Genomic DNA, 25,960 nt, shown 5'->3' on the forward strand with positions numbered 1-25,960 from the left:
AACAGCGTTCATTGAAACTCTGTGGATGTGTAGGCCTTTAACATCTATTTCTGTGACCAGTCACAAGCTAATCCCTTAGCTATTTCAATGCTAAATTACTAGTTGCCTCTGTGGATGTGTAGGATTTGACATTAACATAGCCATTTCTGTGACCAGTCACAAGCTAATCCCTCAGATATTTGCACAAGCTAATCCCTTAGCTATTTCAATGCTAAATTACTAGTTGCCTCTGTGGATGTGTAGGTCTTGACTTTAACATAGCGATTTCTGTGACCAGTCACAAGCTAATCCCTTTGCTACTTCAATGGTAAATTACTAGTTGCCTCTGTGGATGTGTAGGTTTTGACTTCAACATAGCCATTTCCGTGACCAGTCACAAGCTAATCCCTCAGCTATTTGATATGTAAACCCCCCTTTTGTCAAGGGCCTCACTTCTCCCAACCAGCTTAAAGTTGCTACGAATCTTAACAGCGTTCATTGAAGCTCTGTGGATGTGTAGGCCTTTACTTTAACATCTATTTCTGTGACCAGTCACAAGCTAATCCCTTAGCTATTTCAATGCTAAATTACTAGTTGCCTCTGTGGATGTGTAGGTTTTGACATTAACATAGCCATTTCTGTGACCAGTCACAAGCTAATCCCTCAGATATTTGATATGTAAACCCCCTTTGTCAAGGTGCCTCAATTCGCCCAACCAGCTTAAAGTCGCTACGAATCTTATCAGTGTTCATTGAAGCTCTGTCGTCCCAACAGGTCTGTTCATTTCACATGAAGACGGCCACTTGCGTTGTGGCCGAAACGTCGTGAGGATTTTATTGTTATTTTATTATTTTAGTCTCATTCTACGTGACTTTACCGAAAGAACCAAAGAAGATGAACCCTTGCAGTCACGAAAGCTTTAAATCGAAATATAACAACTCTTTTGAACTCGGCTCTACACACTACCGTAACACGACAGGGGTACGGCCCCTTCCACCCGATAGCCTCCGGGAGCGACAGCCTCCCTTCTACCACAGCCTGCACAATCCGGGCTCTGCTACCCACGGGATCCCTTAGCCCGGCGTTAAGGGAGGACTGGACGACCCGTCCCAACCCGGGTACGGGAGCTCACCTCTGGTCCGCTACAACCCGGCTCTGGCTAGAGCTCGGGGAGGGTCCCAGAGTGTCCGAGCCACCTCTGGTCCGCTACAACCCAGCTCTAAAAAAAGCCTCGGTTGAGGGTTCCCGGGTGCTGGTCCAGTCTTCAGGTCTTCGGATGTCTTCAGGCTTGAGTTGGTGAACACTGCCTCAGCCCGTCCAGAGGGCCGGGCTTTTATCCCCAGGTCGGGGTCACCCGTACACTCCTGACCTCCCCACCCCCCCCCTCCCAGAACCTTCTGGAAGGTCTTATCTTAAGGGGCCTTAGGGACAGGTGGGGGGTCAGGGGTGTAAGTCTCCGGTCACGGGGGGGGGGGGCAGGGGTTTACTTTGGTCGACCCCTACGTACCTCGCGCTCTCTCGGCTGCCCCCTGCTGACCCGTGAACGTGGTGGCAGGTCAGCTGACAGCGCCTTGTTATGGCGCTTACGCACAACTTCACGTGACTCACGCTGCACGTTCCGTCGTTTTCATGCAGGGGGCGCTGCAGACCTCTACGCGCCCCCTGCATGAACGACGGAGGCGCAGGGACAGACGTTGGATCGCGTTGGAATCGATCTGCAGACGGCGGTCTTCTCGCACGGCCAGCAGCTCTGTGTCGCCTCATCTCGATCCCGCGATCCCAACCAGGTGAAAGTCTGCATCGAACCGAACCCCCGGCAAGGCCATCCACTTAACTAGAGAAACTTCACACGAAATATAGTGTAAAGTAACGCATTGTATAATTCAAAGGTGGAATTTGTCTATGGATATATTATGCCATGTTTCTTAGCTTGGAAGGTATAATATTGCATCGTATATTAGTCTAGTTTATAACATGGTTATGGTGCAGCACAGGACAGAGCAACGCACCTTGGTTGCTCTGCTTTGGTGTTTTCCTGTGCCCAGCCGCCACCCTCCTCCGCTCCTGAGGTGGGGGCTGGGTAACATGCTAATTAACTCCGCCCACACACCTTTAAAAAGACGCGGTCTTTGCTTGGCAGCGTTCACTCAAGCGCTGTCCTCTGGACAGACCCGTTTCTTCACCTGATGAAGGCTACTTGTGTTGTGGCCAAAACGTCGTGAGAATGTTATTTTGTTTTATTACTTTGTTTCCATCCTACGTGACTTTACCGAAAGAACCAAGAAGACGAAATATTGTTTTCAATGAATAAGATTTTAATGAAGAAATGCAATTATCCAATTCAAAACATAACACAATTCAAAGTTGTTTCATTTTGAAACTTCAAAACGAAGCATCAGGTGCTTGCGTGTGCATTTTTTTCCGTGACTTTCCTGGCCAAAGGCCGTAAATGGTTGTGAGGGGCACCGCAGGCAGTCAGGCTTGCTTCAAGCCCTTGGTTGTGAACATCCAGACGTTAATCAGCAAGGAGCATTTCATGTCCTAGTTCGACAAAATGTACATCAACACGTAATACAAAATTATAATTTGTGTTGTAGAGAATGTATCTCCTCTACGTGCAACCTTTGAGTGGTATTCCTTGTAACTGATTAATGATCCGAGTGTGCTCCCTATTTCAAAGACAATGAGTTGCTCCAGAGAGATATGCTTCCTGAAAACACAAAAATACCCTTTGACCTGTATCACAAGAGCAATGAGTCTCACCTGAGTTATCTGTACAGGTTACTTCCAAAACACACACTTCGTCCTAACATCACTTATTCAATGTCTGACCCTTATAGACAAAATGTTACATGTACACACACAGACAAGTATTCATTCTGTTGTATATATATAGGTGTTATGAAAATTGACAAAAATAATAAAAATTAAATGAAATTTGAAATTTGCATAATTTATCCTAAATTATCTTCATTGGTGTAATTATGTGCATAAATTATGCTGATTTGAGATAATTGTATTAATTTATGCGAGTGGGCGTGGTTATGATAATGCAGGTCGAGCCTTGGTGACGAGGATTGTGTTATGAATTGGAATAACGCAATTGATCGTATGCAGTTCTGTAGGTCTTGTGAGCATGAATGAGAGAGATTCGATTCGACTCTGCTATTTAATTCCGTATTATCGATAAGGATACGATTACTCTCGATTGAACATTATTAATGTGTGTTATGGATTATGTGTGGTGATAATGTGCTTATGATAGGTCCCCAGGATTCAGATCTCATACGCAGAACAAAATTACGCAGAATTTCAGGAAGAATCACACACAACCTTTATGCTTTAATAAATTTTATTTTCTAGCTAACTTTAATTTTTGAATAATATGAAAACTCTCGATCTTGGAATTTCAACACAGCGTTAACATGATACCATCACGATTGCGTCGTTTCACTTTGATAACGGCACCTGTGGTTAATTCCCGACGCATAACGCAATCGATCGGTTGTTGAGGACGAGATTAATACATGCAAACTATTCTATCAAAACCTTAACCTTATAATGTAAATTCGTATTTAAACATCGCCCACACAGTACCACATCCATTCATAGACCTTCAAGTCAATTCTTATCACGCTGTTAACAGTAGGACGATTGGTTATTATGCAACTCAATGACAGCAGTATTTTTCGTTGTGAATTGATTTTTAATGCACCACCTTGGAGTGGCAACGCTTCGATATGCGTATCGTGCGTCTTCTTTATCACTGGTTCAATTCTTTGCGTAAAGCAGACGCCGAGGTTAGCATCTCTGGTGTCCAAAATGTGTTTCCTGTGTGTTGCGGCGCGGTGGGGGAGTGAGGGGGAGAGTGTGGGGGAGGGGTTGAATACGAACGGCTCGTCACAGTTTCTGTCCACCGCTGGCTGGATGAGTCAGCACGACGCTCGCCGTCGTCGCGCCGATGGGTGTTGAGTGCGGGGCCGCTGCCCTCTCAGCGCTGGTGACGCGAAGTTGCGCGCTGTAGCACGCTGGTGGCACGCTGTTGGCACGCGCTGGTGCTGATGGCACGCTGGTGCTGATGGCACGCTGGTGGCACGCGCTGGTGCTGATGGCACGCTGGTGCTGGTGGCACGCTGGTGCTGATGGCACGCTGTTGGCACGCGCTGGTGCTGGTGCTGGTGGCACGCTGTTGGCACGCACTGGTGCTGGTGGCACGCTGGTGCTGATGGCACGCTGGTGGCACGCGCTGGTGCTGGTGGCACGCTGGTGCTGGTGGCACGCTGGTGCTGATGGCACGCTGGTGGCACGCGCTGGTGCTGATGCTGGTGCTGATGGCACGCTGGTGGCGCGCGCTCCCTCTCCTTGAAGATGCGCGAACGCGCCCGTGCTGGTTCGCTGACAGCAGTTTCTCTCCACTGCTGGCTGAGCTGCTGCACGCTCTTGCTTGGCGTTGCTGGCCGCGCTCTTTCCGCTGCTGTAGTATCTGACGCTGCGCTCGCGGGCGACAGGTCAAGTTTTTCTTCTGCCGAGTGAGCCGAGTCGCACGCGCTCTCTTTGTTGAGGTTGATGGCGGCTCTCTGACAGCAGGTTTCCTCCACTGCTGTATGACTCAAGTCGCATGCGCTTGGTCACTGGTTTGCTGAAGTTGTTGGAGGCTGCTCGTGCTTTTCCGCTGCTGGTTGAGCCACGTTGCACGTGCTTCCCCTGTGGAGATGCTCGAGCGCTCTCAGCGCCGATTCGCTGATACTTTGTTGGCGGCTGGCCAAGCGTTTTCTTCTGTTGAGTGAGTTGAGTCGCACGTGCTCTCTCTGTTGAAGTGCGCGAACACGCCCGCGCTGGTTCGCTGACAGCAGTTTCTCTCCACTGCTGTATGACTCAATCTCGTTGATACATCGCGACTCAGCGATCCTCGCTACTCAGCGAGGCTCGGAGCCAGCCGCTCCATGCGACTGCTCGTCTTGTGGACGTCTTGAATCGCTGATCTGTCTTGACTGACTTAACTTAACTTTTTGAAAATGCGCTGACCGTTATATTCAAAGACATTCTTCTCTCTTTGCAGTGAAGGGGGCGTGGTCTGTGTGTGTGTGAATTCGTGTGTGTGTACAGATGGCTCCTGCGATAACGATCTGTTTGCCCTGGCGTGAAATTCCTCTCTCGCGCTCTGCGGGAGAGACAAAGGTGGTCGGGAGTACCTATTTCTTTATACTTTCGACTTTATATTTCTTAAATACCATTTGGTCCCATGTTCGCCAAGACTCGTGTTTGTAACTACGTCCTCCCGACACCCCTCTCGGTTTACCGAGGTTCGCATTGTTATGATGGAATTATTAAAAAGAAAAAGAATTTTCATCCTGAGTTTAAGAGGTCCATTTCTTGATTGTTGGAATCCATATCCCTTGGTTCTGTAAGGTTCTATAATGGAATGTCGTGTAAGGTGAACACGTTATTCTTAATTTTATGTGTGACTGATGTGTAGCCACTTCTTTAACTTAAAAACGTGTTCGCTGGCTGTTGTGTGTTTTCTCATTAACCCGTCTGGCTAGCTCCAGATGGCCCCTTGTGATAACCTGTGGTTCCTGCTTCTCCGCGCTGCGAGAGAGACAAAGGTGGTCGGGGTTGCTTGGGATATTGTTTAAACTCTTTCGCAAGTTTGCCCGTTGTCTCATTCCTTCTCGAAAACCTTTGATGTGACTGTATTTTGTCTCCAAGCTTTGTTTTAACAGTAAAAGTATTAAAGGTGAAAATAATTTGATAGCGAATTAATCATTGGATAATAATTCACTGATGTATCTGGTGGCCTGGTCTTAATTGGAGTGAGCGCGAGGACTGCTAACTTTAGCTTATTCTTGTTATTGCATTTTAAATTTTAACCGTTGTTTTAATGACAAAGGAAAAAAATATATGGTTTAACCCGTGGGCGTCCTCGTTTCTGGCTTGCGGAGGGCTCCCTCTGCATGACCTCCCTTAGGGCACATCAAACTCTTGTTCATCTGGAGATCTTCGCAGATAGCTGCTAACATCCTCGCCTCGAGAGTTTTATTATTTCTTTATTTATTAATGACCTGTTTATGATCGACATCTGGTTTTTCGTGTGCCTGGCTTACGGGTTTTATTGATTAATTTTTTTCGTTTGTTTAAAAAAAATATGATATATATAACGGCAAATATTATTGTTAATATCAATTTTGGAAAAGGCTCATATACAACAATTCTCAATTATTGACAGGCATATTAACAAAATTGAATTACTGCAGTGAAATATACTGCATCAGGTTATATCGTACTAACAAGCTATTTTTTTTACAAATACGCTTAACAGTGTATGTACAACATACTATTGCGCCATTCAAAAACGAGTAGGCCATTGCATGCTGGCGTCTGGGTCAAAAATGATCAAATTCTAAACATTACCTACAAACTCCACAACTGAGATGCCACATCAACCATCGCCCCCTACTGACAGGTTCTTGTCCACATGCAGGCCGGTGCAGGGCCACCACTTTGTACCACACAGGGGCAGCTGCTACTTGGGGATGCTCTTCGAGTGTTTGAGACGAGATATAACACAACACTCCGAATTGCCAGAGGCGATTAAGCAAGCACCATATAAATGGAATTATTAGAACCTTGTGATTGCTTGGAAGCTTATTGGCTCTCGCTCATGGTTAGAGATCTACGCAACCCACAGGTTCACAAAGACTGGCCGCTCTGACCCTGCAGGTTGAACCTAGGAATTGAGTGTTCAACTTCACATTCTTGTCATTAAAGGCCTGTGACAAAGGTGCATCTATTGGTAGCGACATCATCTCAAGCTTACATATCTACCAGGTCTCCATTTGACTTTGTATTGTCTCGGAGGAAGTCCACCCACACCTCCACTTCCACAAACTGATGGGAGTTGCCTCGCTCTGCCTCGCAGTCAGAATTCTCCTCCTGCTTCACGTTGCCTCCATCGATGTGAAGGTCTGATTTTGGAGTTGAATCTTCATCTTCACATTTTACCCTCACTTCTTCGCTCTTCACCATCACTTCTTCACATTTCACCTTCACCTCTTCATATTTCACCTCGATACCTTTAAAAGTGTCCAAGCTGGGATTTTCTTCCGGTTCTTGTTTCATGAGGGATGGGCTCATTGCGGCACTTTGACTTTCACAAGCTGATTTCAGATTCCACTCCTTGTGGACCTTCTGATGCTTGTGTGTTCTCTGGTGTACATGAAGGTGTGGTGACTGTGCAAACGCCTTCCCACACACACCGCATTTGAAGGGTTTATCTCCTGTGTGTGTTCTCTGGTGTACATGAAGACTTGATGAATGTGCAAACGCCTTCCCACATACACTGCACTTGAAGGGTTTCTCTCCTGTGTGTGTTCTCTGGTGTACATTAAGACTTGGTGACTGTGCAAACGCCTTCCCACACACACTGCACTTGAAGGGTTTATCTCCCGTGTGTGATCTCTGGTGTATATGAAGACTTGCTGAATGTGCAAACGCCTTCCCACACACACTGCACTTGAAGGGTTTCTCTCCTGTGTGTGTTCTCTGGTGTACATGAAGACTTGGTGACTGTGCAAACGCCTTCCCACACACACTGCACTTGAAGGGTTTCTCTCCTGTGTGTGTTCTCCGGTGTGCTACAAGAGGAGATGAATCTGAAAACGCCTTCCCACACACACTGCACTTGAAGGGTTTCTCTCCCGTGTGGGTTCTCTGGTGTACATGAAGATTTGGTGACTGTGCAAACGCCTTCCCACACACACTGCACTTGAAGGGTTTCTCTCCCGTGTGGGTTCTCTGGTGTACATTAAGATTTGATGACTGTGCAAACGCCTTCCCACACACACTGCACTTGAAGGGTTTCTCTCCCGTGTGGGTTCTCTGGTGCCATTTCAAATGTGCAGGACGATCCGTGCCATATGCACCGAGCCGCGCCGAGTGCCTTTGTTCCATCATACCAATTCTGCAGAGGAAGCGACAGCTGCAGACAGAAAAAAAGAATGTCCACACCATCTACACGTCAGTATCGATGCACAGAGGAATACATTTATACAGTCACACGTGATTCACACGTCTATACTTATTCATATATTCATGTTATAGTGAAAACGTGTCCCAAATTCATCACACGGGCTGTTATGGCACACAATGAGAGGGCAAATGGTCATAAACGTGCCTGGAAGCCCTCGTGTCTTCAAAATGAATGTTAACCCAAAACTCCCGAACACACAATTTCGGCTGTCTGGCTTCCAAAGGAATATTTATGAAAGCTAAATTCAGCTGACGTAGCAAAGGGTGTTGAAAATAATACTACTTGTGTTATGCAGAAATGCATAAATTAATGTTCAATCGCAACGTAGAGGTGTGAAAGCCAGGCACAGATGTCCTTGAATGCTGGGATGAACAGTTCCGACTTCAGCTGCACGTGTGCTGTGATAACTTCCTGACTACATTCTTACTAAGAGTTGCAGAGGAAAACAAAAATAAACTACTATTTTAATATAACCTCCGTGCCCAATAGAGTTAATAGACTTTACTGCAAATACAAACTTGACCCTTTCACACACTCAGGGGTGGAGCCAGGATTTTCAGGTAGGGGGAGGGGGCAACCCCTTTCAGCAATGAAAAATTATAGTTGTTAGTATGTAAGGAGTTATTAGTAAGGAGTTGTTAGTAAGCAAGGAGTTGTTAGTAAGGAGTTGTTAGTAAGTAAGGAGTTGTAAGTCAGGAGTTGTTACTAAGCAAGGACTTGTCCAATGCTTTTTATTCAACCCATCGCGCTCGCTGAAGGTGTTTGCCTTCAGGGAAGTCGTGTACTGTATACGCAACTGCGCACAATTCTAAGAGTTGCTTGTAACAGCTTTGCCGTTACTTATTGCCAATTATGAACACGGACTGTTGTCCTCTCATAGAGTCCCTGACACGTAATAATATGCCACACGGTGGCAGTGGGGGTTGCAAAATGCTGATTCATCTATAATTATAAAAGGGAAATTTGTGAATGTGTGTCTGTTTGAAATGTTCAGCATACTTCCCGACATGCAACACAAACTTGAAATTTGGCACGTGGGTAGCTTCCAGACTGGACACAATGCACAAAGTATTAAAATAGCCGTCATATCTGAGATGTCACCCTATGCGGCATCGTTATGCAGTGTGCCTGCTGACGTCACGCATACCCCCCCACCCAACACTCCGCGAAGGCCGTGTTTTAATCCAAGACAAGAATCAAAGTCCCGGGCAAAGCCGGGTAGTAAAGCTAGCGTATATATAAAATGGAAATGTGTGGATACGTGTGTGTGTGTGAGTGTCTGTTAGAAATGTTTAGCATACTTCCCAACATGCTACACACTTGAAATTTGTCATGTGGGTAGGTTCCATACCGTGCACAATGAAAAAAGTATAAAAATAGACATTTGTATTTTGTATGACCATGAAGTTTGTGACGTCAACCCGCAACACACCTGAGTTAAGCGCTCTGCAATGAATATAGAATTGAAGCTTTCGTGAATGCATAAATTACTCATTGGTTTTTTCGGTAAAGTCACGTATGTAGAAATATAATAAAATTATATAGAAATAAATCACGACGTTTCGAACGCAACACAAGCGATCATCATCAGGTGTTAAAAACAAATAGCGAGGGAGCACATAGGGTGACATCAACGCAACACATAGAGAGCGTTAAACTGCACAGAGGCAAATACAACAAGAAGATGAGAGACGAGAACTCAACAAACCTAAGAAAAATTACGTGATGCAAAACCAGTAGGACAACAACACAGTTAGACACTTGCCTGGTAGACCAAGAATTTCAGAAAACTGCTAAATTTCGTGTTCATCCTCCGGGTTGAACAAACCAGCATAGACAGAGTGAACAGATACGAAGTACATGGTAGCAGAGATACATACACAGGGAAGAACATCCAGGGAAAGATGTATTTGGCAGCACAGATAGGGCTGTTAACAGCGTGCCGGGAGATTTTAGGTGGCGCTTCGCTCCTGGCCGATGAAGCCATTGGTTTCTCGGAGTTTCAATACATATCCTCCGTGCGAAGAACGGGTAGAACTGCTATCTTAAATATGAAGCAGAACATTACATCTGTTTGTTTGTGTGAAGCAGCAAAAACCTCTCCCAACACTGAGCTCTGGCGTCGTGAAATTTTCACAGCTTATGCCGTTTGGAATTTCTAAGTGAACGCGACTATTTTCAGCTCGCCACGTCATTATTCCCTTCCCGAGTGGCCAAAATCGACCTTGCGTAGTAGTGGATTAAGGTTAAATTTCCTTGAGTGAAAACATCCGATTTAGGTAACTTGATTTGTTTCGCCTTTTTTCTTTCTCGCAAGCATCAACATTTTAAAGGGTTTTTCAGTGAAATATAAGGGATATAAAATTTATCCAAGACAAGAATCCAAGTCCCGGGCGAAGCCGGGTAGTGAAGCTAGTCACTAATAAACCCCAATGATCCTATCGAAATTAGGGATTTCGATCGGATCGTTGGGGGGCACGTGCCTACCCCACCCCCACTGGCTCCACCACTGTCACACACTGGCACGGTTCACAGGTGGTGGTGTGTCCAGACCCACGCCTGGCCACCTTCACCTGCACAGAATTCATGCTTCCTCACTCCACCAAGTAGAGTGAACACCGCCACGCGTCCAGAGTGAACACCGCCACGCGTCCAGAGTGACCACCGCCACGCGTCTAGAGTGAACACCGCCACGCGTCCAGAGTGAACACCGCCACGCGTCCAGATTGAACACCGCCACGCGTCCAGAGTGAACACCGCCATGCGTCTAGAGTGAACACCGCCACGCGTCCAGAGTGAACACCGCCACGCGTCCAGAGTGAACACCGCCACGCGTCCAGATTGAACACCGCCACGCGTCTAGAGTGAACACCGCCACGCGTCCAGATTGAACACCGCCACGCGTCTAGAGTGAACACCGCCACGCGTCCAGAGTGAACACCGCCACGCGTCCAGATTGAACACCGCCACGCGTCCAGAGTGAACACCGCCATGCGTCTAGAGTGAACACCGCCACGCGTCCAGAGTGAACACCGCCACGCGTCCAGAGTGAACACCGCCACGCGTCCAGATTGAACACCGCCACGCGTCTAGAGTGAACACCGCCACGCGTCCAGAGTGAACACCGCCACGCGTCCAGAGTGAACACCGCCACGCGTCCAGAGTGAACACCGCCATGCGTCTAGAGTGAACACCGCCACGCGTCCAGAGTGAACACCGCCACACATCCAGAGTGAACACCGCCACGCTGTTGAGGAGCCTCACCTTGTGTTGTGTTGTGGGCAGGTCGCTTCTGAAAACAAAAGCGGCACAGCAGCTCAAGCGGGCTTGGCCTGGTGTAAAAAATAAAAAATAAATAAATAAACCGCGTGAATATTTCGATTTAAAGCTTTCGTGACTGCAAGGATTCATCTTCTTTGGTTCTTTCGGTAAAGTCACGTAGAATGAGAATAAAATAATAAATTGATAAAATAAAATAGCACAATAATATTCTCACGACGTTTCGGCCACAACACAAGCGGCCTTCATCAGGTGAAGGGACGAGACTGTCCAGCGCTGTCCTACCAGACAGTCTCGTCCCTTCACCTGATGAAGGCCGCTTGTGTTGTGGCCGAAACGTCGTGAGAATATGATTGTGTTATTTTATTTTATCAATTTATTATTTTATTCTCATTCTACGTGACTTTACCGAAAGAACCAAAGAAGACGCGTGAATATTTACAACTAAAACAACGTGACAAAGTGGCGAGCCGCATGAAGACAAATTAAACTTAAACGCGATCAGGCTAGGCCTCGCGATCAGGCTAGGCCTCGCGATCAGGCTAGGCCTCGCGATCAGGCTAGGCCTCGCGATCAGGCTAGGCCTCGCGATCAGGCTAGGCCTCGCGATCAGGCTAGGCCCCGCGATCAGGCTAGGCCCCGCTATCAGGCTAGGCCCCGCGATCAGACTAGGACCCGCGATCAAGCTAGGCCCCGCGATCAAGCTAGGCCCCGCTATCAGGCTAGGCCCAGCGATCAGGCTAGGCCCCGCTATCAGGCTAGGCCCCGCTATCAGGCTAGGCCCCGCTATCAGGCTAGGCCCCGCGATCAAGCTAGGCGCCGCGATCAGTCTAGGCCCGGCGATCAGACTAGGCCCGGCGATCAGACTAGGACCCGCGATCAAGCTAGGCCCCGCGATCAAGCTAGGCCCCGCTATCAGGCTAGGCCCCGCGATCAGGCTAGGTCCCGCGATCAGGCTAGGCCCCGCTATCAGGCTAGGCCCCGCGATCAAGCTAGGCCCCGCGATCAGTCTAGGCCCCGCGATCAGGCTAGGTCCCGCGATCAGACTAGGCCCCGCGATCAGGCTAGGCCCCGCTATCAGGCTAGGTCCCGCGATCAGACTAGGCCCCGCGATCAGGCTAGGCCCCGCGATCAGGCTAGGCCCCGCGCTGTAAAGTTCCAACCACAACAACCACCACCACAACAACCACAACAACAACGGCGATGAGAATTTCTTACCTCGGATTTCAGTGCAAGGGCGGAGCAGCAGCTTCCTATAATCTCGTGACGTCACGCAGCAGCAGGAGGTGACATGACATCACTTGTGGGGAACGATAACACTCCCCTTCCACAATGAGCGGCTCCGTACGTGAATAGATTATGTTAATGAGCCCGGCCCATATGAAGAGGGATGGGGCGTGGGTGCTCACCCGTCGCGACGGCTTTCACGAAATAATTATGTTAATGAACCGCAGGTCACTGGGCGTGGCCTTGCCCAAATATGGATTCTAATTGAACAGAAAACGGCAGCGACCCAGGCAGAGGTGACGTCACGTTCAAGGGCGCCTTGGACGGGGTGGGGTGAACACCTTGGTGACATGACGTCACGAGCGAGGTACACCTCCCCCTGGCGTTTTACGCCGATGAGGTGATGCTGAGTGATGACGTCACAGAGAGGAGTTGGAGTTTAAGTTGATTTATATTCATTTTCCATTGTTCCCTCCCTTGAACAGAGACCCCTTAGGTGTGTGTACACTGTGTGTATGTGTGTGTGTACACACTGTGTGTTTGTGTACACACTGTGTGTTTGTGTAAACTGTGAGTGTGCACACTATGTGTGTGTGTACACTGTGTGTTTGTGTACACTGTGCGTGTATACTGTGTGTATACAGTGTGTGTTTGTGTACACTGTGTGTACACTGTGTGTGTTTACACTGTGTGTACACTGTGTGTGTTTACACTGTGTGTACACTGTGTGTGCACTGTGTGTACACTGTGTGTGTGTGTACACTGTGTGTGTGTGTGTACACTGTGTGTGTGTGTACACTGTGTGTGTTTACACTGTGTGTACACTTTGTGTGTTTACACTGTGTGTACACTGTGTGTGTTTACACTGTGTGTGTGTACACTGTGTGTGTGTGTACACTGTGTGTGTGTACACTGTGTGTGTGTGTACACACTGTGTGTGTGTGTACACTGTGTGTGTGTGTACACTGTGTGTGTGTACACTGTGTGTACAGTGTGTTTACACTGTGTGTACACTGTGTGTTTACACTGTGTGTGTGTACACTGTGTGTGTGTGTACACTGTGTGTGTGTGTACACACTGTGTGTGTGTGTACACTGTGTGTGTGTGTACACTGTGTGTGTGTACACTGTGTGTACACACACACAGTGTACACACTGTGTGTGTGTACACTGTGTGTGTGTACACACTGTGTACACACACACTGTGTGTGTGTACACTGTGTGTGTGTACACTGTGTGTGTGTGTACACTGTGTGTGTGTACACTGTGTACACTGTGTGTGTGTGTACACTGTGTGTGTGTGTGTGTACACTGTGTGTGTGTACACTGTGTGTGTGTACACTGTGTGTGTGTGTACACTGTGTGTGTGTGTACACTGTGTGTGTACACTGTGTTAGTACACTGTGTGTGTGTACACTGTGTGTGTGTGTACACTGTGTGTGTGTGTACACTGTGTGTGTACACTGTGTGTGTGTACACTGTGTGTGTGTGTACACTGTGGTGGGCACGGTCATCTCAGTCGACAAATGGTAACTTTTCATCAATTTAATATTTTCAATTTTTTTTGTTATTTTCTATCTACGTGACATTACCGAAAGAACCAACAATATAAATGTTAATCAGCTGCGCCACGCTGTGTGGGAGCTACCTGGCCTGTCGCTCCGCACGAAGCTGCGTGGAGCCCTCTGCATGGAAGTTCTGCGCCGGTGAGAAACTCTCTCAGGCCCCCCCACGCCTCCACGCAGATTGACGCGAGCCGAGTTGGTGGTGCATTCTATTTTGACTTGAAACTTTCGTGACTGGCAGGAATTCATATTCTTGGGTTCTTTCGGTAAAGTCGCGTAAATAAAAAAAATGTTATATTAAAGAAAACAAATAATGGCAATTTAAATAAAAATAAACGCTGTTTTTATCTTCATTTTTGTTTTCTATCTACGTGACTTTACCGAAAGAACCAAGAATATGGATGCGCATTCTCTATTTATTGCAGAGGTTCAAGGATCAAATCGAACAGGCACACCTGGCTACCCCAGTAGCATGCACCACAATATGCGCAGTCTGCTTCACGGCAGATGTAAAAACATAGCGTTGTGTCATTCACGACGCACAGGTCATTGCATGTCGGTGTCACGGTCAAAATTGTAGCAATTCCAAATATTATCCAGAAACTACACAACGGAGATGGCGCGTCAATGATCGCCCCCTACTGACAGACTCATGTCCACAGGCCGGTGCAGGGACACCTTGTGCCACACAGGGGCAGCTGCCACTTAGGGGGAGGCGTCCTTTGATTGTTTGAGATGAGATTCGATACGAAACACACAAATAGGCAAGCGACTTATGCGTGCAAATATGATGTTGGTAACGTAGTGAAATGCTTGGGAGCTTCATCATCTCTCGCTCCCGCTGACAGATCGTACCCAGCCAACAGCTCCACAGATAACAGCCGCTCCTCCTGTGCAGGTTCGGCTACGTACGGTGCGAAATAAGTTCCAGATACACACAGAGACTCACACACAGAGACCCTCAGATTAGCATGGTTGGCTACGTACGGTGCGAAAGAAGTTCAACGCACACACAGAGACTCACACACAGAGAGACCCACAGATTAGCATGGTCGGCTACGTACGGTGCGAAAGAAGTTCCAGATACACACAGAGACTCGCACACAGAGAGACCCACAGATTAGCATGGTTGGCTACGTACGGTGCGAAAGAAGTTCCAGATACACACAGAGACTCACACACAGAGAGATCCACAGATTAGCATGGTTGGCTACGTACGGTGCGAATTAAGTTCAACGTACACACAGAGACTCGGAGCACGTTTGAGTCGCGTGCAGTCGTGGGCCCGTGAAAGTTGAATGGGCGCATGTTGCTACTGGCGGTAGTTGAATACGGTTGGAAAGACGCTGATAGAGACACACACAGAGACTGACAAGAGAGAGAGAGGTGGACAGACACAGACAAGAAGAAAACAGAAATAAAGATACAGAGACGACAGAGACACAGTCAGCGAGAGACAGACACAGAGGGGAACAGAGACACAGACGGACAGAGAGTTGTTGAATCGAACACAAACTTAACTCGCTCCATTGAAAGAGATAACTCAATCTTTGCCCATCCCCGGAATTAAGTCGTTCTAGTTTCTATTTATTTCATTGTGTGTGGTGTGTCCGTGTAAGCAATGTGGGACATCGATGTACACGGATATGAACAAGCTCAGCCTCGTCTCGATCCCGCGATCCCAACCAGGTGAAAGTCCGCATCGAACCAAACCCCCGGCAAGGCCATCTACTTAACGATGAGAGAAAATTCACGCGAAATATCGTTTTCAATGAATAAGCTTTTAATGAAGAAATACAATTATCTAATTCAAAACATAACACAATTCAAAGTTGTTTCATTTTCAAACTTCAAAACGGAGCATCGGGTGCTTGCGTGGAGACGTCGTTCGTGTGCATTTTTTTTCGTGACTTTCCTGGCCCAAGGCCGTAAATGAGGGGCACCGCAGACAGTCAGGCTTGCTTCAAGCCCTTGGTTGTGAACATCCAGACGTTAATCAGCAAGGAGCACTTCATGTCCTAGTTCGACAAAATCTACATCAACACGTAATACAAAATTATAATTCGTGTTGTAGAGAATATATCTCCTCTAAGTGTAACCTTTGAGTGGTATGCCTTGTAACTGATTAATGAACCGAGTGTGCTCCCTATTTCAAAGACAATGAGTTGCTCCAGATGGAGATGCTTCCTGAAAACACAAAAATACCCTTTGACCTGTATCACAAGAGCAATGAGTCTCACCTGAGTTATCTGTACAGGTTACTTCCAAAACACACACTTTGTCCTAACATCACTTATTCAATGTTTGACCCTTATAGACAAAATGTTACATGTACACACACAGACAAGTATTCATTCTGTTGTATATATAGGTTTTATGAAAATTGATCAAAATAATAAAAATTAAATGAAATTTGCAATTTGCATAATTTATCCTAAATTATGTTAATTGGTGTAATTATGTGCATAAATTATGCTGATTCGAGAGATAATTGTATTAATTTATGCGAGTGGGCGTGGTTATGATAATGCAGGTCGAGCCTTGGTGACTAGGATTGTGTTACGAATTGGAATAACGCAATTGATCGTATGCAGTTCTGTAGGTCTTGTGAGCATGAATGAGAGAGTCGATTCGACTCTGCTATTTAATTCCGTATTATCGATAAGGATACGATTACTCTCGATTGAACATTATGAATTATGCGTGTTATGGATTATGTGTGGTGATAGTGTGCTTATGATAGGTCCCCAGGATTCAGATCTCATACACAGAACAATATTACGCAGAATTTCAGGAAGAATCACACGCAACCTTTATGCTTTAATACATTTTATTTTCTAGCTAACTTTAATTTTTGAATAATATGAAAACTCTCGATCTTGGAATTTCAACACAGCGTTAACATGATACCATCACGATTGCGTCGTTTCACTTTGATAACGGCACCTGTGGTAAATTCCCGACGCGTAACGCAATCGATCGGTTGTTGAGGGAGAGATTAATACATGCAAACTATTCTATCAAAACCTTATAATGTAAATTCGTATTTGAACATCGCCCACACAGTACCACATCCATTCATAGACCTTCAAGTCAATTCGTATCACGTTGTTAACAATGTAGAACGATTGGTTATTATGCAACTCAATGACAGCAGTATTTTTCGTTATTGATTTTTAATGCACCACCTTGGAGTGGCAACCCTTCTTGATTATCCCGATATGCGTATCGTGCGTCTTCTTTATCACCGGTTCAATTCTTTGCGTAAAGCAGACGCCGAGGTTAGCATCTCTGGTGTCCAAAATGTGTTTCCTGTGTGTTGCGGCGCGGTGGGGGAGTGAGGGGGAGAGTGTGGGGGAGGGGTTGAATACGAACGGCTCGTCACAGTTTCTGTCCACCGCTGGCTGGATGAGTCAGCACGACGCTCGCCGTCGTCGCGCCGATGGGTGTTGAGTGCGGGGCCGCTGCCCTCTCAGCCCTGGTGACGCGAAGTTGCGCGCTGTGGCACGCTGGTGGCACGCTGGTGGCACGCTGTTGGGTACGCGCTGGTGCTGATGTTGGTGGCATGCTGTTGGCACGCGCTGGTGCTGATGCTGGTGCTGATGGCACGCTGTTGGCACGCGCTGGTGCTGATGCTGGTGCTGTTGGCACGCGCTGGTGCTGGTGGCACGCGCTGGTGCTGATGCTGGTGCTGATGGCACGCTGGTGGCGCGCGCTCCCTCTCCTTGAAGATGCGCGAACGCGCCCGTGCTGGTTCGCTGACAGCAGTTTCTCTCCACTGCTGGATGAGCTGCTGCACGCTCTTGCTTGGCTTTGCTGGCCGCGCTCTTTCCGCTGCTGTAGTATCTGACGCTGCGCTCGCGGGCGACAGGTCAAGTTTTTCTTCTGCTGAGTGAGCCGAGTCGCACGCGCTCTCTTTGTTGAGGTTGTTGGCGGCTCTCTGACAGCAGGTTTCCTCCACTGCTGTATGAGTCAAGTCGCACGCGCTTGGTCACTGGTTTGCTGAAGTTGTTGGAGGCTGCTCGTGCTTTTCCGCTGCTGGTTGAGCCACTTTGCACGTGCTTCCTCTGTGGAGATGCTCGAGCGCTCTCAGCGCTGATTCGCTGATACTTTGTTGGCGGCTGGCCAAGCGTTTTCTTTTGTTGAGTGAGTTGAGTCGCACGTGCTCTCTCTGTTGAAGTGCGCGAACGCGCCCGCACTGGTTCGCTGACAGCAGTTTCTCTCCACTGCTGTATGACTCAATCTCGTTGATACATCGCGACTCAGCGATCCTCGCTACTCAGCGAGGCTCGGAGCCAGCCGCTCCATGCGACTGCTCGTCTTGTGGACGTCTTGAATCGCTGATCTGTCTTGACTGACTTAACTTAACTTTTTGAAAATGCGCTGACCGTTATATTCAAATACATTCTTCTCTCTTTGCAGTGAAGGGGGGGGGGGGTGTGGTCTGTGTGTGTGTGTGAGTTCGTGTGTGTGTACAGATGGCTCCTGCGATAACGATCTGTTTGCCCTGGCGTGAAATTCCTCTCTCGCGCTCTGCGGGAGAGACAAAGGTGGTCGGGAGTACCTATCTCTTTATACTTTCGACTTTATATTTCACAAATACCATTTGGTCCCATGTTCGCCAAGACTCGTGTTTGTAACTACGTCCTCCCGACACCCCTCTCGGTTTACCGAGGTTCGCATTGTTACGATGGAATTATTAAAAAGAAAAATAATTTTTATCCTGAGTTTAAGAGGTCCGTTTCTTGATTGTTGGAATCCATGTCCCTTGGTTCTGTAAGGTTCTATAATGGAATGTCGTGTAAGGTGAACACGTTATTCTTAATTTTATGTGTGACTGATGTGTAGCCACTTCTTTAACTTAAAAACGTGTTCGCTGGCTGTTGTGTGTGTTTTCTCATTAACCCGTCTGGCTAGCTCCAGATGGCCCCTTGTGATAAGGTGTGGTTCCTGCTTCTCCGCGCTGCGAGAGAGACAAAGGTGGTCGGGGTTGCTTGGGATATTGTTTAAACTCTTTCGCAAGTTTGCCCGTTGTCTCATTCCTTCTCGAAAACCTTTGATGTGACTCTGTATTTTGTCTCCAAGCTTTGTTTTAACAGTAAAAGTATTAAAGGTGAAAATCATTTGATAGTGAATTAATCATTGGATAATAATTCACTGCTGTATCTGGTGGCCTGGTCTTAATTGGAGTGAGCGCGAGGACCGCTAACTTTAGCTTATTCTTGTTATTGCATTTTTAATTTTAACCGTTGTTTTAATGACAAAGGAAAAAAATATAAATGGTTTAACCCGTGGGCGTCCTCGTTTCTGGCTTGCGGAGGGCTCCCTCTGCGTGACCTCCCTTAGGGCACATCAAACTCTTGTTCATCTGGAGATCTTCGCAGATAGCTGCTAACATCCTCGCCTCGAGAGTTTTATTATTTATTTATTTATTAATGGCCTGCTTATGATTGACATCTGGTTTTTCGTGTGCCTGGCTTACGGGTTTTATTGATTAATTTTTTTTCGTTTGTTTAAAAAAATATGATATATAACGGCAAATATTATTGTTAATATCAATTTTGGAAAAGGCTCATATACAACAATTCTCAATTATTGACAGGCATATTAACAAAATTGAATTGCTGCAGTGAAATATACTGCATCAGGTTATATCGTACTAACAAGCTATTTTTTTACAAATACGCTTAACAGTGTATGTACAACATACTATTGCGCCATTCAAAAACGAGTAGGCCATTGCATGCTGGCGTCTGGGTCAAAATGTATCAAATTCTAAACATTACCTACAAACTCCACAACTGACATGCCACATCAACCATCGCCCCCTACTGACAGGTTCTTGTCTACATGCAGGCCGGTGCAGGGCCACCACCTTGTACCACACAGGGGCAGCTGCTACTTGGGGGTGCTCTTCGAGTGTTTGAGACGAGATATAACACAACACTCCAAATTGCCAGAGGCGATTAAGCAAGCACCATATAAATGGAATTATTAGAAGCTTGTGAATGCTTGGGAGCTTATTGGCTCTCGCTCATGGTTAGAGATCTACGCAACCCACAGGTCCACAAAGACTGGCCGCTCTGACCCTGCAGGTTGAACCTAGGAATTGAGTGTTCAACTTCACATTCTTGTCATTAAAGGCCTGTGACAAAGGTGCATCTATTGGAGTGACATCGTCTCAAGCTTACATATCTACCGCGTCTCCATTTGACTTTGTATTGTCTCGGAGGAAGTCCACCCACACCTCCACTTCCACAAACTGCTGGGAGTTGCCTCGCTCTGCCTCGCAGTCAGAATTCTCCTCCTGCTTCACGTTGCCTCCATCGATGTGAAGGTCCGATTTTGGAGTTGAATCTTCATCTTCACATTTTACCCTAACTTCTTCGCTCTTCACCATCACTTCTTCACATTTCACCTTCACCTCTTCAAATTTCACCTCGATACCTTTAAAAGTGTCCAAGCTGGGATTTTCTTCCAGTTCTTGTTTCATGAGGGATGGGCTCATTGCGGCACTTTGACTTTCACAAGCGGATTTCAGACTCCACTCCTTGTGGATCTTCTGATGCTCCTGTGTTCTCTTGTGTACATTAAGATGTGATGACTGTGCAAACGCCTTCCCACACACACTGCACTTGAAGGGTTTCTCTCCTGTGTGTGTTCTCTGGTGTACATTAAGATGTGGTGAATGTGAAAACGCCTTCCCACACACACTGCACTTGAAGGGTTTCTCTCCCGTGTGTGTTCTCTGGTGTACATGAAGATGTGGTGACTTTGAAAACGCCTTCCCACACACACTGCACTTGAAGGGTTTCTCTCCCGTGTGTGTTCTCAGGTGTACTTGAAGACTTGGTGACTGTGAAAATGCCTTCCCACACATACTGCACTTGAAGGGTTTCTCACCCGTGTGTGCTCTCTGGTGTAGATGAAGATTTTGTGACTGTGAAAACGCCTTCCCACACACACTGCACTTGAAGGGTTTCTCTCCCGTGTGTGTTCTCTGGTGTGCATGAAGACTTGGTGACTGTGAAAACGCCTTCCCACACACACTGCACTTGAAGGGTTTCTCTCCCGTGTGTGTTCTCTGGTGTACATGAAGATGTGGTGAATGTGAAAACGCCTTCCCACACACACTGCACTTGAAGGGTTTCTCTCCCGTGTGTGTTCTCTGGTGTACATGAAGATTTTGTGAACGTGCAAACGCCTTCCCACACACACTGCACTTGAAGGGTTTCTCTCCCGTGTGTGTTCTCTGGTGTACATGAAGACTTGGTGACTGTGAAAACGCCTTCCCACACACACTGCACTTGAAGGGTTTCTCTCCCGTGTGTGTTCTCTGGTGTACATGAAGATTTTGTGAACGTGCAAACGCCTTCCCACACACACTGCACTTGAAGGGTTTCTCTCCCGTGTGTGTTCTCTGGTGTACATGAAGACTTGGTGACCGTGAAAACGCCTTCCCACACACACTGCACTTGAAGGGTTTCTCTCCCGTGTGTGTTCTCTGGTGTACATGAAGACTTGGTGACTGTGAAAACGCCTTCCCACACACACTGCACTTGAAGGGTTTCTCTCCCGTGTGTGTTCTCTGGTGTACATGAAGATGTGGTGACAGTGCAAACGCCTTCCCACACACACTGCACTTGAAGGGTTTCTCTCCCGTGTGTGTTCTCTGGTGTACATAAAGATTTGGTGACTGTGCAAACGCCTTCCCACACACATTGCACTTGAAGGGTTTCTCTCCCGTGTGGGTTCTCTGGTGCCACGTGAAATGTGTAGTACTATCCGTGCTGTATACACACCGGTCGCATTGATGCCTTTTTGCACCGAGCTGCGCCGAGTGCCTTTGCTCCATCAGACCAATTCTGCAGAGGAAGCGACAGCTGCAGGCAGAAAAAAAGAATATCCACACCATCTACACGTCAGTATCTATGCACAGAGGAATGCATACATACAGTCACACGTGACTCACACGTCTATACTTATTCATATATTCATGTTATAGTGAAAATGTATCCCAAATTCATCACACGGGCTGTTATGGCACACAATGAGAGGGTAAATGGTCATAAACGTGCCTGGAAGTCCTCGTATCTTCAAAATGAATGTTAACCCAAAACTCCGAGCACATAATTTCGGCTGTCTGGCTTCAAAAGGAATATTTATGAAAGCTAAATTCCGCTGACGTAGCAAAAAGTGTTGAAAATAAAACTATTTGTGTTATGCAGAAACGCATAAATTAATGTTCAATCACAACGTAGAGGTGTGAAAGCCAGGCACAGATGTCCTTGAATGCTGGGATGAACAGTTCCGACTTCAGCTGCACTAATTTCTTACAAAGAGTTGCAGAGGAAAACAAAAATAAACTACTGTTTTGATATAACCTCCGTGCTCAATAGAGTTAATAGACTTTACTGCAAATACAAACTTGACCCTGTCACACACTCAGAGGTGGAGCCAGGATTTTCAGGTAGGGGGGGGGGCAACCCCTTTCAGCAATGAAAAATGATAGTTGTTAGTAAGTAAGAAGTTATTAGTAAGGAGTTGTTAGGAAGTAAGGAGTTGTTAGTCAGGAGTTGTTAGTAAGTAAGGAGTTGTTAGTCAGGAGTTTTTAGTAAATAAGGAGTTGTTAGTCACGAGTTTTTACTAAGTAAGGAGTTGTCCTATGCTTTTAATTCGACGCGTGTGAAAGGCATCGTGCTCGCTGAAGGTGTTTGCCTTCAGGGAAGTCGTGTACTGTATACGCAACTGCGCACAATTCTGTGAGTCGCTTGTAACTGCTTTGCCGTTACTTATTGCCAATTATGAACACGGACTGTTGTCCTCTCATAGAGTCCCTGGCACGTAATAATATGTCACGCGGTGGCAGTGGGGGTTGCAAAATGCTGATTCATCTATAATTATAAAAGGGAAATTTGTGAATGTGTGTCTGTTTGAAATGTTCACCATACTTGCCAACATGCAACACAAACTTGAAATTTGGCACGTGGGTAGCTTCCAGACTGGACACAATGCACAAAGTATTAAAATAGCCGTCATATCTGAGATGTCACCCTATGCGGCATCGTTACGCAGTGTGCCTGCTGACGTCACGCACACCCCCCCACCAACACTCCGCGAAGGCCGTGTTTTAATCCAAGAATCAAAGTACCGGGCAAAGCCGGGTAGTAAAGCTAGTCTACATATAAAATGGAAATGTGTGGATACGTGTGTGTGTGTCTGTTAGAAATGTTTAGCATACTTCCCGACATACTACACACTTGAAATTTGGCATGTGGGTAGGTTCCATACCGTGCACAATGAAACAAGTATAAAAATAGACATTTGTATTTTGTATGACCATGAAGATTGTGGCGTCAACCCGCAACACACCTGAGTTAAGCGCTCTGCAATGAATATAGAATTGAAGCTTTCGTGAATGCATAAATTACTCATTGGTTTTTTCGGTAAAGTCCCGTATGTAGAAATATAATAAAATTATATTAAAATAAATCACGACGTTTCGAAAGCAACACAAGCGATCATCATCAGGTGTTAAAAACAAATAGCGAGGGAGCACACAGGGTGACATCAACGCAACACATAGACAGCGTTAAACTGCAAAGAGGCAAATACAACAAGAAGATGAGAGACGAGAACTCAACAAAACCTAAGAAAAATTACGTGATGCAAAACCAGTAGGACAACAACACAGTTAGACACTTCCATGGTAGACCACGAATTTCAGAAGACTGCGAAATTTCGTGTTCATCCTCCGGGTTGAACAAACCAGCATAGACAGAGTGAACAGATACGAGGTACAAGGCAGCAGAGATACATACACAGGGAAGAACACCCAGGGAAAGATGTATTTGGCAGCACAGATAGGGCTGTTAACAGCGTGCCGGGAGATTTTAGGTGGCGCTTCGCTCCTGGCCGATGAAGCCATTGGTTTCTCGGAGTTTCAATACATATCCTCCGTGCGAAGAACGGGTAGAACTGCTATCTTAAATATGAAGAAGAACATTACATCTGTTTGTTTGTGTGAAGCAGCAAAAACCTCTCCCAACACTGAGCTCTGGCGTCGTGAAATTTTCACAGCTTATGCCGTTTGGAATTTCTAAGTGAACGCGACTATTTTCAGCTCGCCACGTCATTATTCCCTTCCCGAGTGGCCAAAATCGACCTTGCGTAGAAGTGGATTAAGGTTAAATTTCCTTGAGTGAAAACATCCGATTTAGGTAACTTGATTTATTTCGCCTTTTTTCTTTCTCGCAAGCATCAACATTTTTAAGGGTTTTTCAGTGAAATATAAGGGATATGAAATTTATCCAAGACAAGAATCCAAGTCCCGGGCGAAGCCGGGTAGTGAAGCTAGTCACTAATAAGCCCCAATGATCCTATCGAAATGAGAGATTTCGATCGGATCGTTGGGGGGCACGTGCCTACCCCACCCCCACTGGCTCCACCACTGTCACGCACTGGCACGGTTCACAGGTGGTGGTGTGTCCAGACCCACGCTTGGCCACCTTCACCTGCTCAGAATTCATGCTTCCTCACTCCACCAAGTAGAGTGAACACCGCCACGCGTCTAGAGTGAACACCGCCACGCGTCTAGAGTGAACACCGCCACGCGTCTAGAGTGAACACCGCCACGCGTCCAGAGTGAACACCGCCACGCGTCCAGAGTGAACACCGCCACGCGTCCAGAGTGAACACCGCCACGCGTCCAGAGTGAACACCGCCACGCGTCCAGAGTGAACACCGCCACGCTGTTGAGGAGCCTCACCTTGTGTTGTGTGCAGGTCGCTTCTGAAAACTAAAAGCGGTACAGCAGCTCAAGCGGGCTTGGCCTGGTGTAAAAAAGAAAAATAAATACAAACCGCGTGAATATTTAAAAGTAAAACAAAGTGACAAAGTGGCGAGCCGCCTGAAGACAAATTAAACTTAAGCGAGATAATTGAAGCAACAGCATTCAGGCGATGGCAGGAGGCAAGGCCCCGCGTGGTTAGGCCCCGCGCTGTGAAGTTTCAACCTGGACATCGCTTCCATGCTCGCTGCTACTCAATTGACATCCCTACGAGAGAGAGCGAGACTCTACCTCGGTAAACAACAACCACCACCACAACACCCACCACAACAACCACCAGAACCACCACAACAACAACCACCACAACCGTGATGAGAATTTCTCACCTCGGAATTTAGTGCACGGGCAGAGCAGCAACTTCCTGTTATCTCGTGACGTCACGCGGCAGCAGGAGGTGATATGACGTCATGTCACCTACTGCCGCGCGACGTACCACACCCCTCCCACAATGAGCGGCTCCGTATGTGAAAATATTATGTTAATGAGCCCGGCCCATATGTAGAGGGCTGGGGAGTGGGTGCTGAACCCGTCGCAACGGCTTTCACGAATTAATTATGTTAATGATCCGCCAGTCACTGGGCGTGGCCATGCCCATATATGGATTCTACTTGAACAGTAAACGGCGACCCAGGCAGAGGTGACGTCACGTTCAAGAGCGCCTTGGACGGGGTGGGGTGAACACCTTGGTGACATGACGTCACTAGAGAGGTACACCTCCCCCTGGCGTTTCAGGCCGATGAGGTACTGCTGAGTGGTGACGTCACAGAGAGGGGTTGGAGTTTAAGTTGATTTAGATTCATTTTCCATTGCTCCCTCCCTTGAACAGAGACCCCTTGGGTTTGTGTACACTGTGTGTGTGTGTGTACACTGTGTGTGTGTACACTGTGTGTGTGTACACTGTGTGTGTGTACACTGTGTGTAAACTGTGTGTGTGTACACACTGTGTGTATGTGTGTACACTGTGTGTGTTTGTGTACACTGTGTGTGTACACGGTGTGTGTACACTGTGTGTGTACACTGTGTGTGTGTGTAC

At 47.0% G+C, this 25,960-nt stretch overlaps 1 protein-coding gene across 1 annotated transcript; it reads right to left on the reverse strand.

Annotated features, from left to right (window-relative positions):
- Positions 1 to 3,313: 3,313 nt before the first annotated feature.
- Positions 3,314 to 25,354, reverse strand: LOC142907025 (uncharacterized). Its single transcript, XM_076055956.1, has 4 exons — positions 25,254 to 25,354; positions 24,847 to 24,910; positions 20,676 to 21,961; positions 3,314 to 7,874 (listed from the first exon to the last, which is right to left on the reverse strand). The coding sequence occupies exons 3-4, from the start codon at positions 21,931 to 21,933 to the stop codon at positions 6,793 to 6,795; spliced, it is 2,340 nt and encodes a 779-aa protein (XP_075912071.1). The 5' UTR covers positions 21,934 to 21,961; positions 24,847 to 24,910; positions 25,254 to 25,354; the 3' UTR covers positions 3,314 to 6,792.
- Between the last annotated feature and the right edge of the window lie 606 nt (positions 25,355 to 25,960).

The sequence above is a fragment of the Petromyzon marinus genome, chromosome 73 (assembly GCF_048934315.1).
Source record: "Petromyzon marinus isolate PM22_M1 ecotype Great Lakes invasive population chromosome 73, UKy_Petmar_22M1.pri1.0, whole genome shotgun sequence".
NCBI classification, from domain to species: domain Eukaryota; kingdom Metazoa; phylum Chordata; class Hyperoartia; order Petromyzontiformes; family Petromyzontidae; genus Petromyzon; species Petromyzon marinus.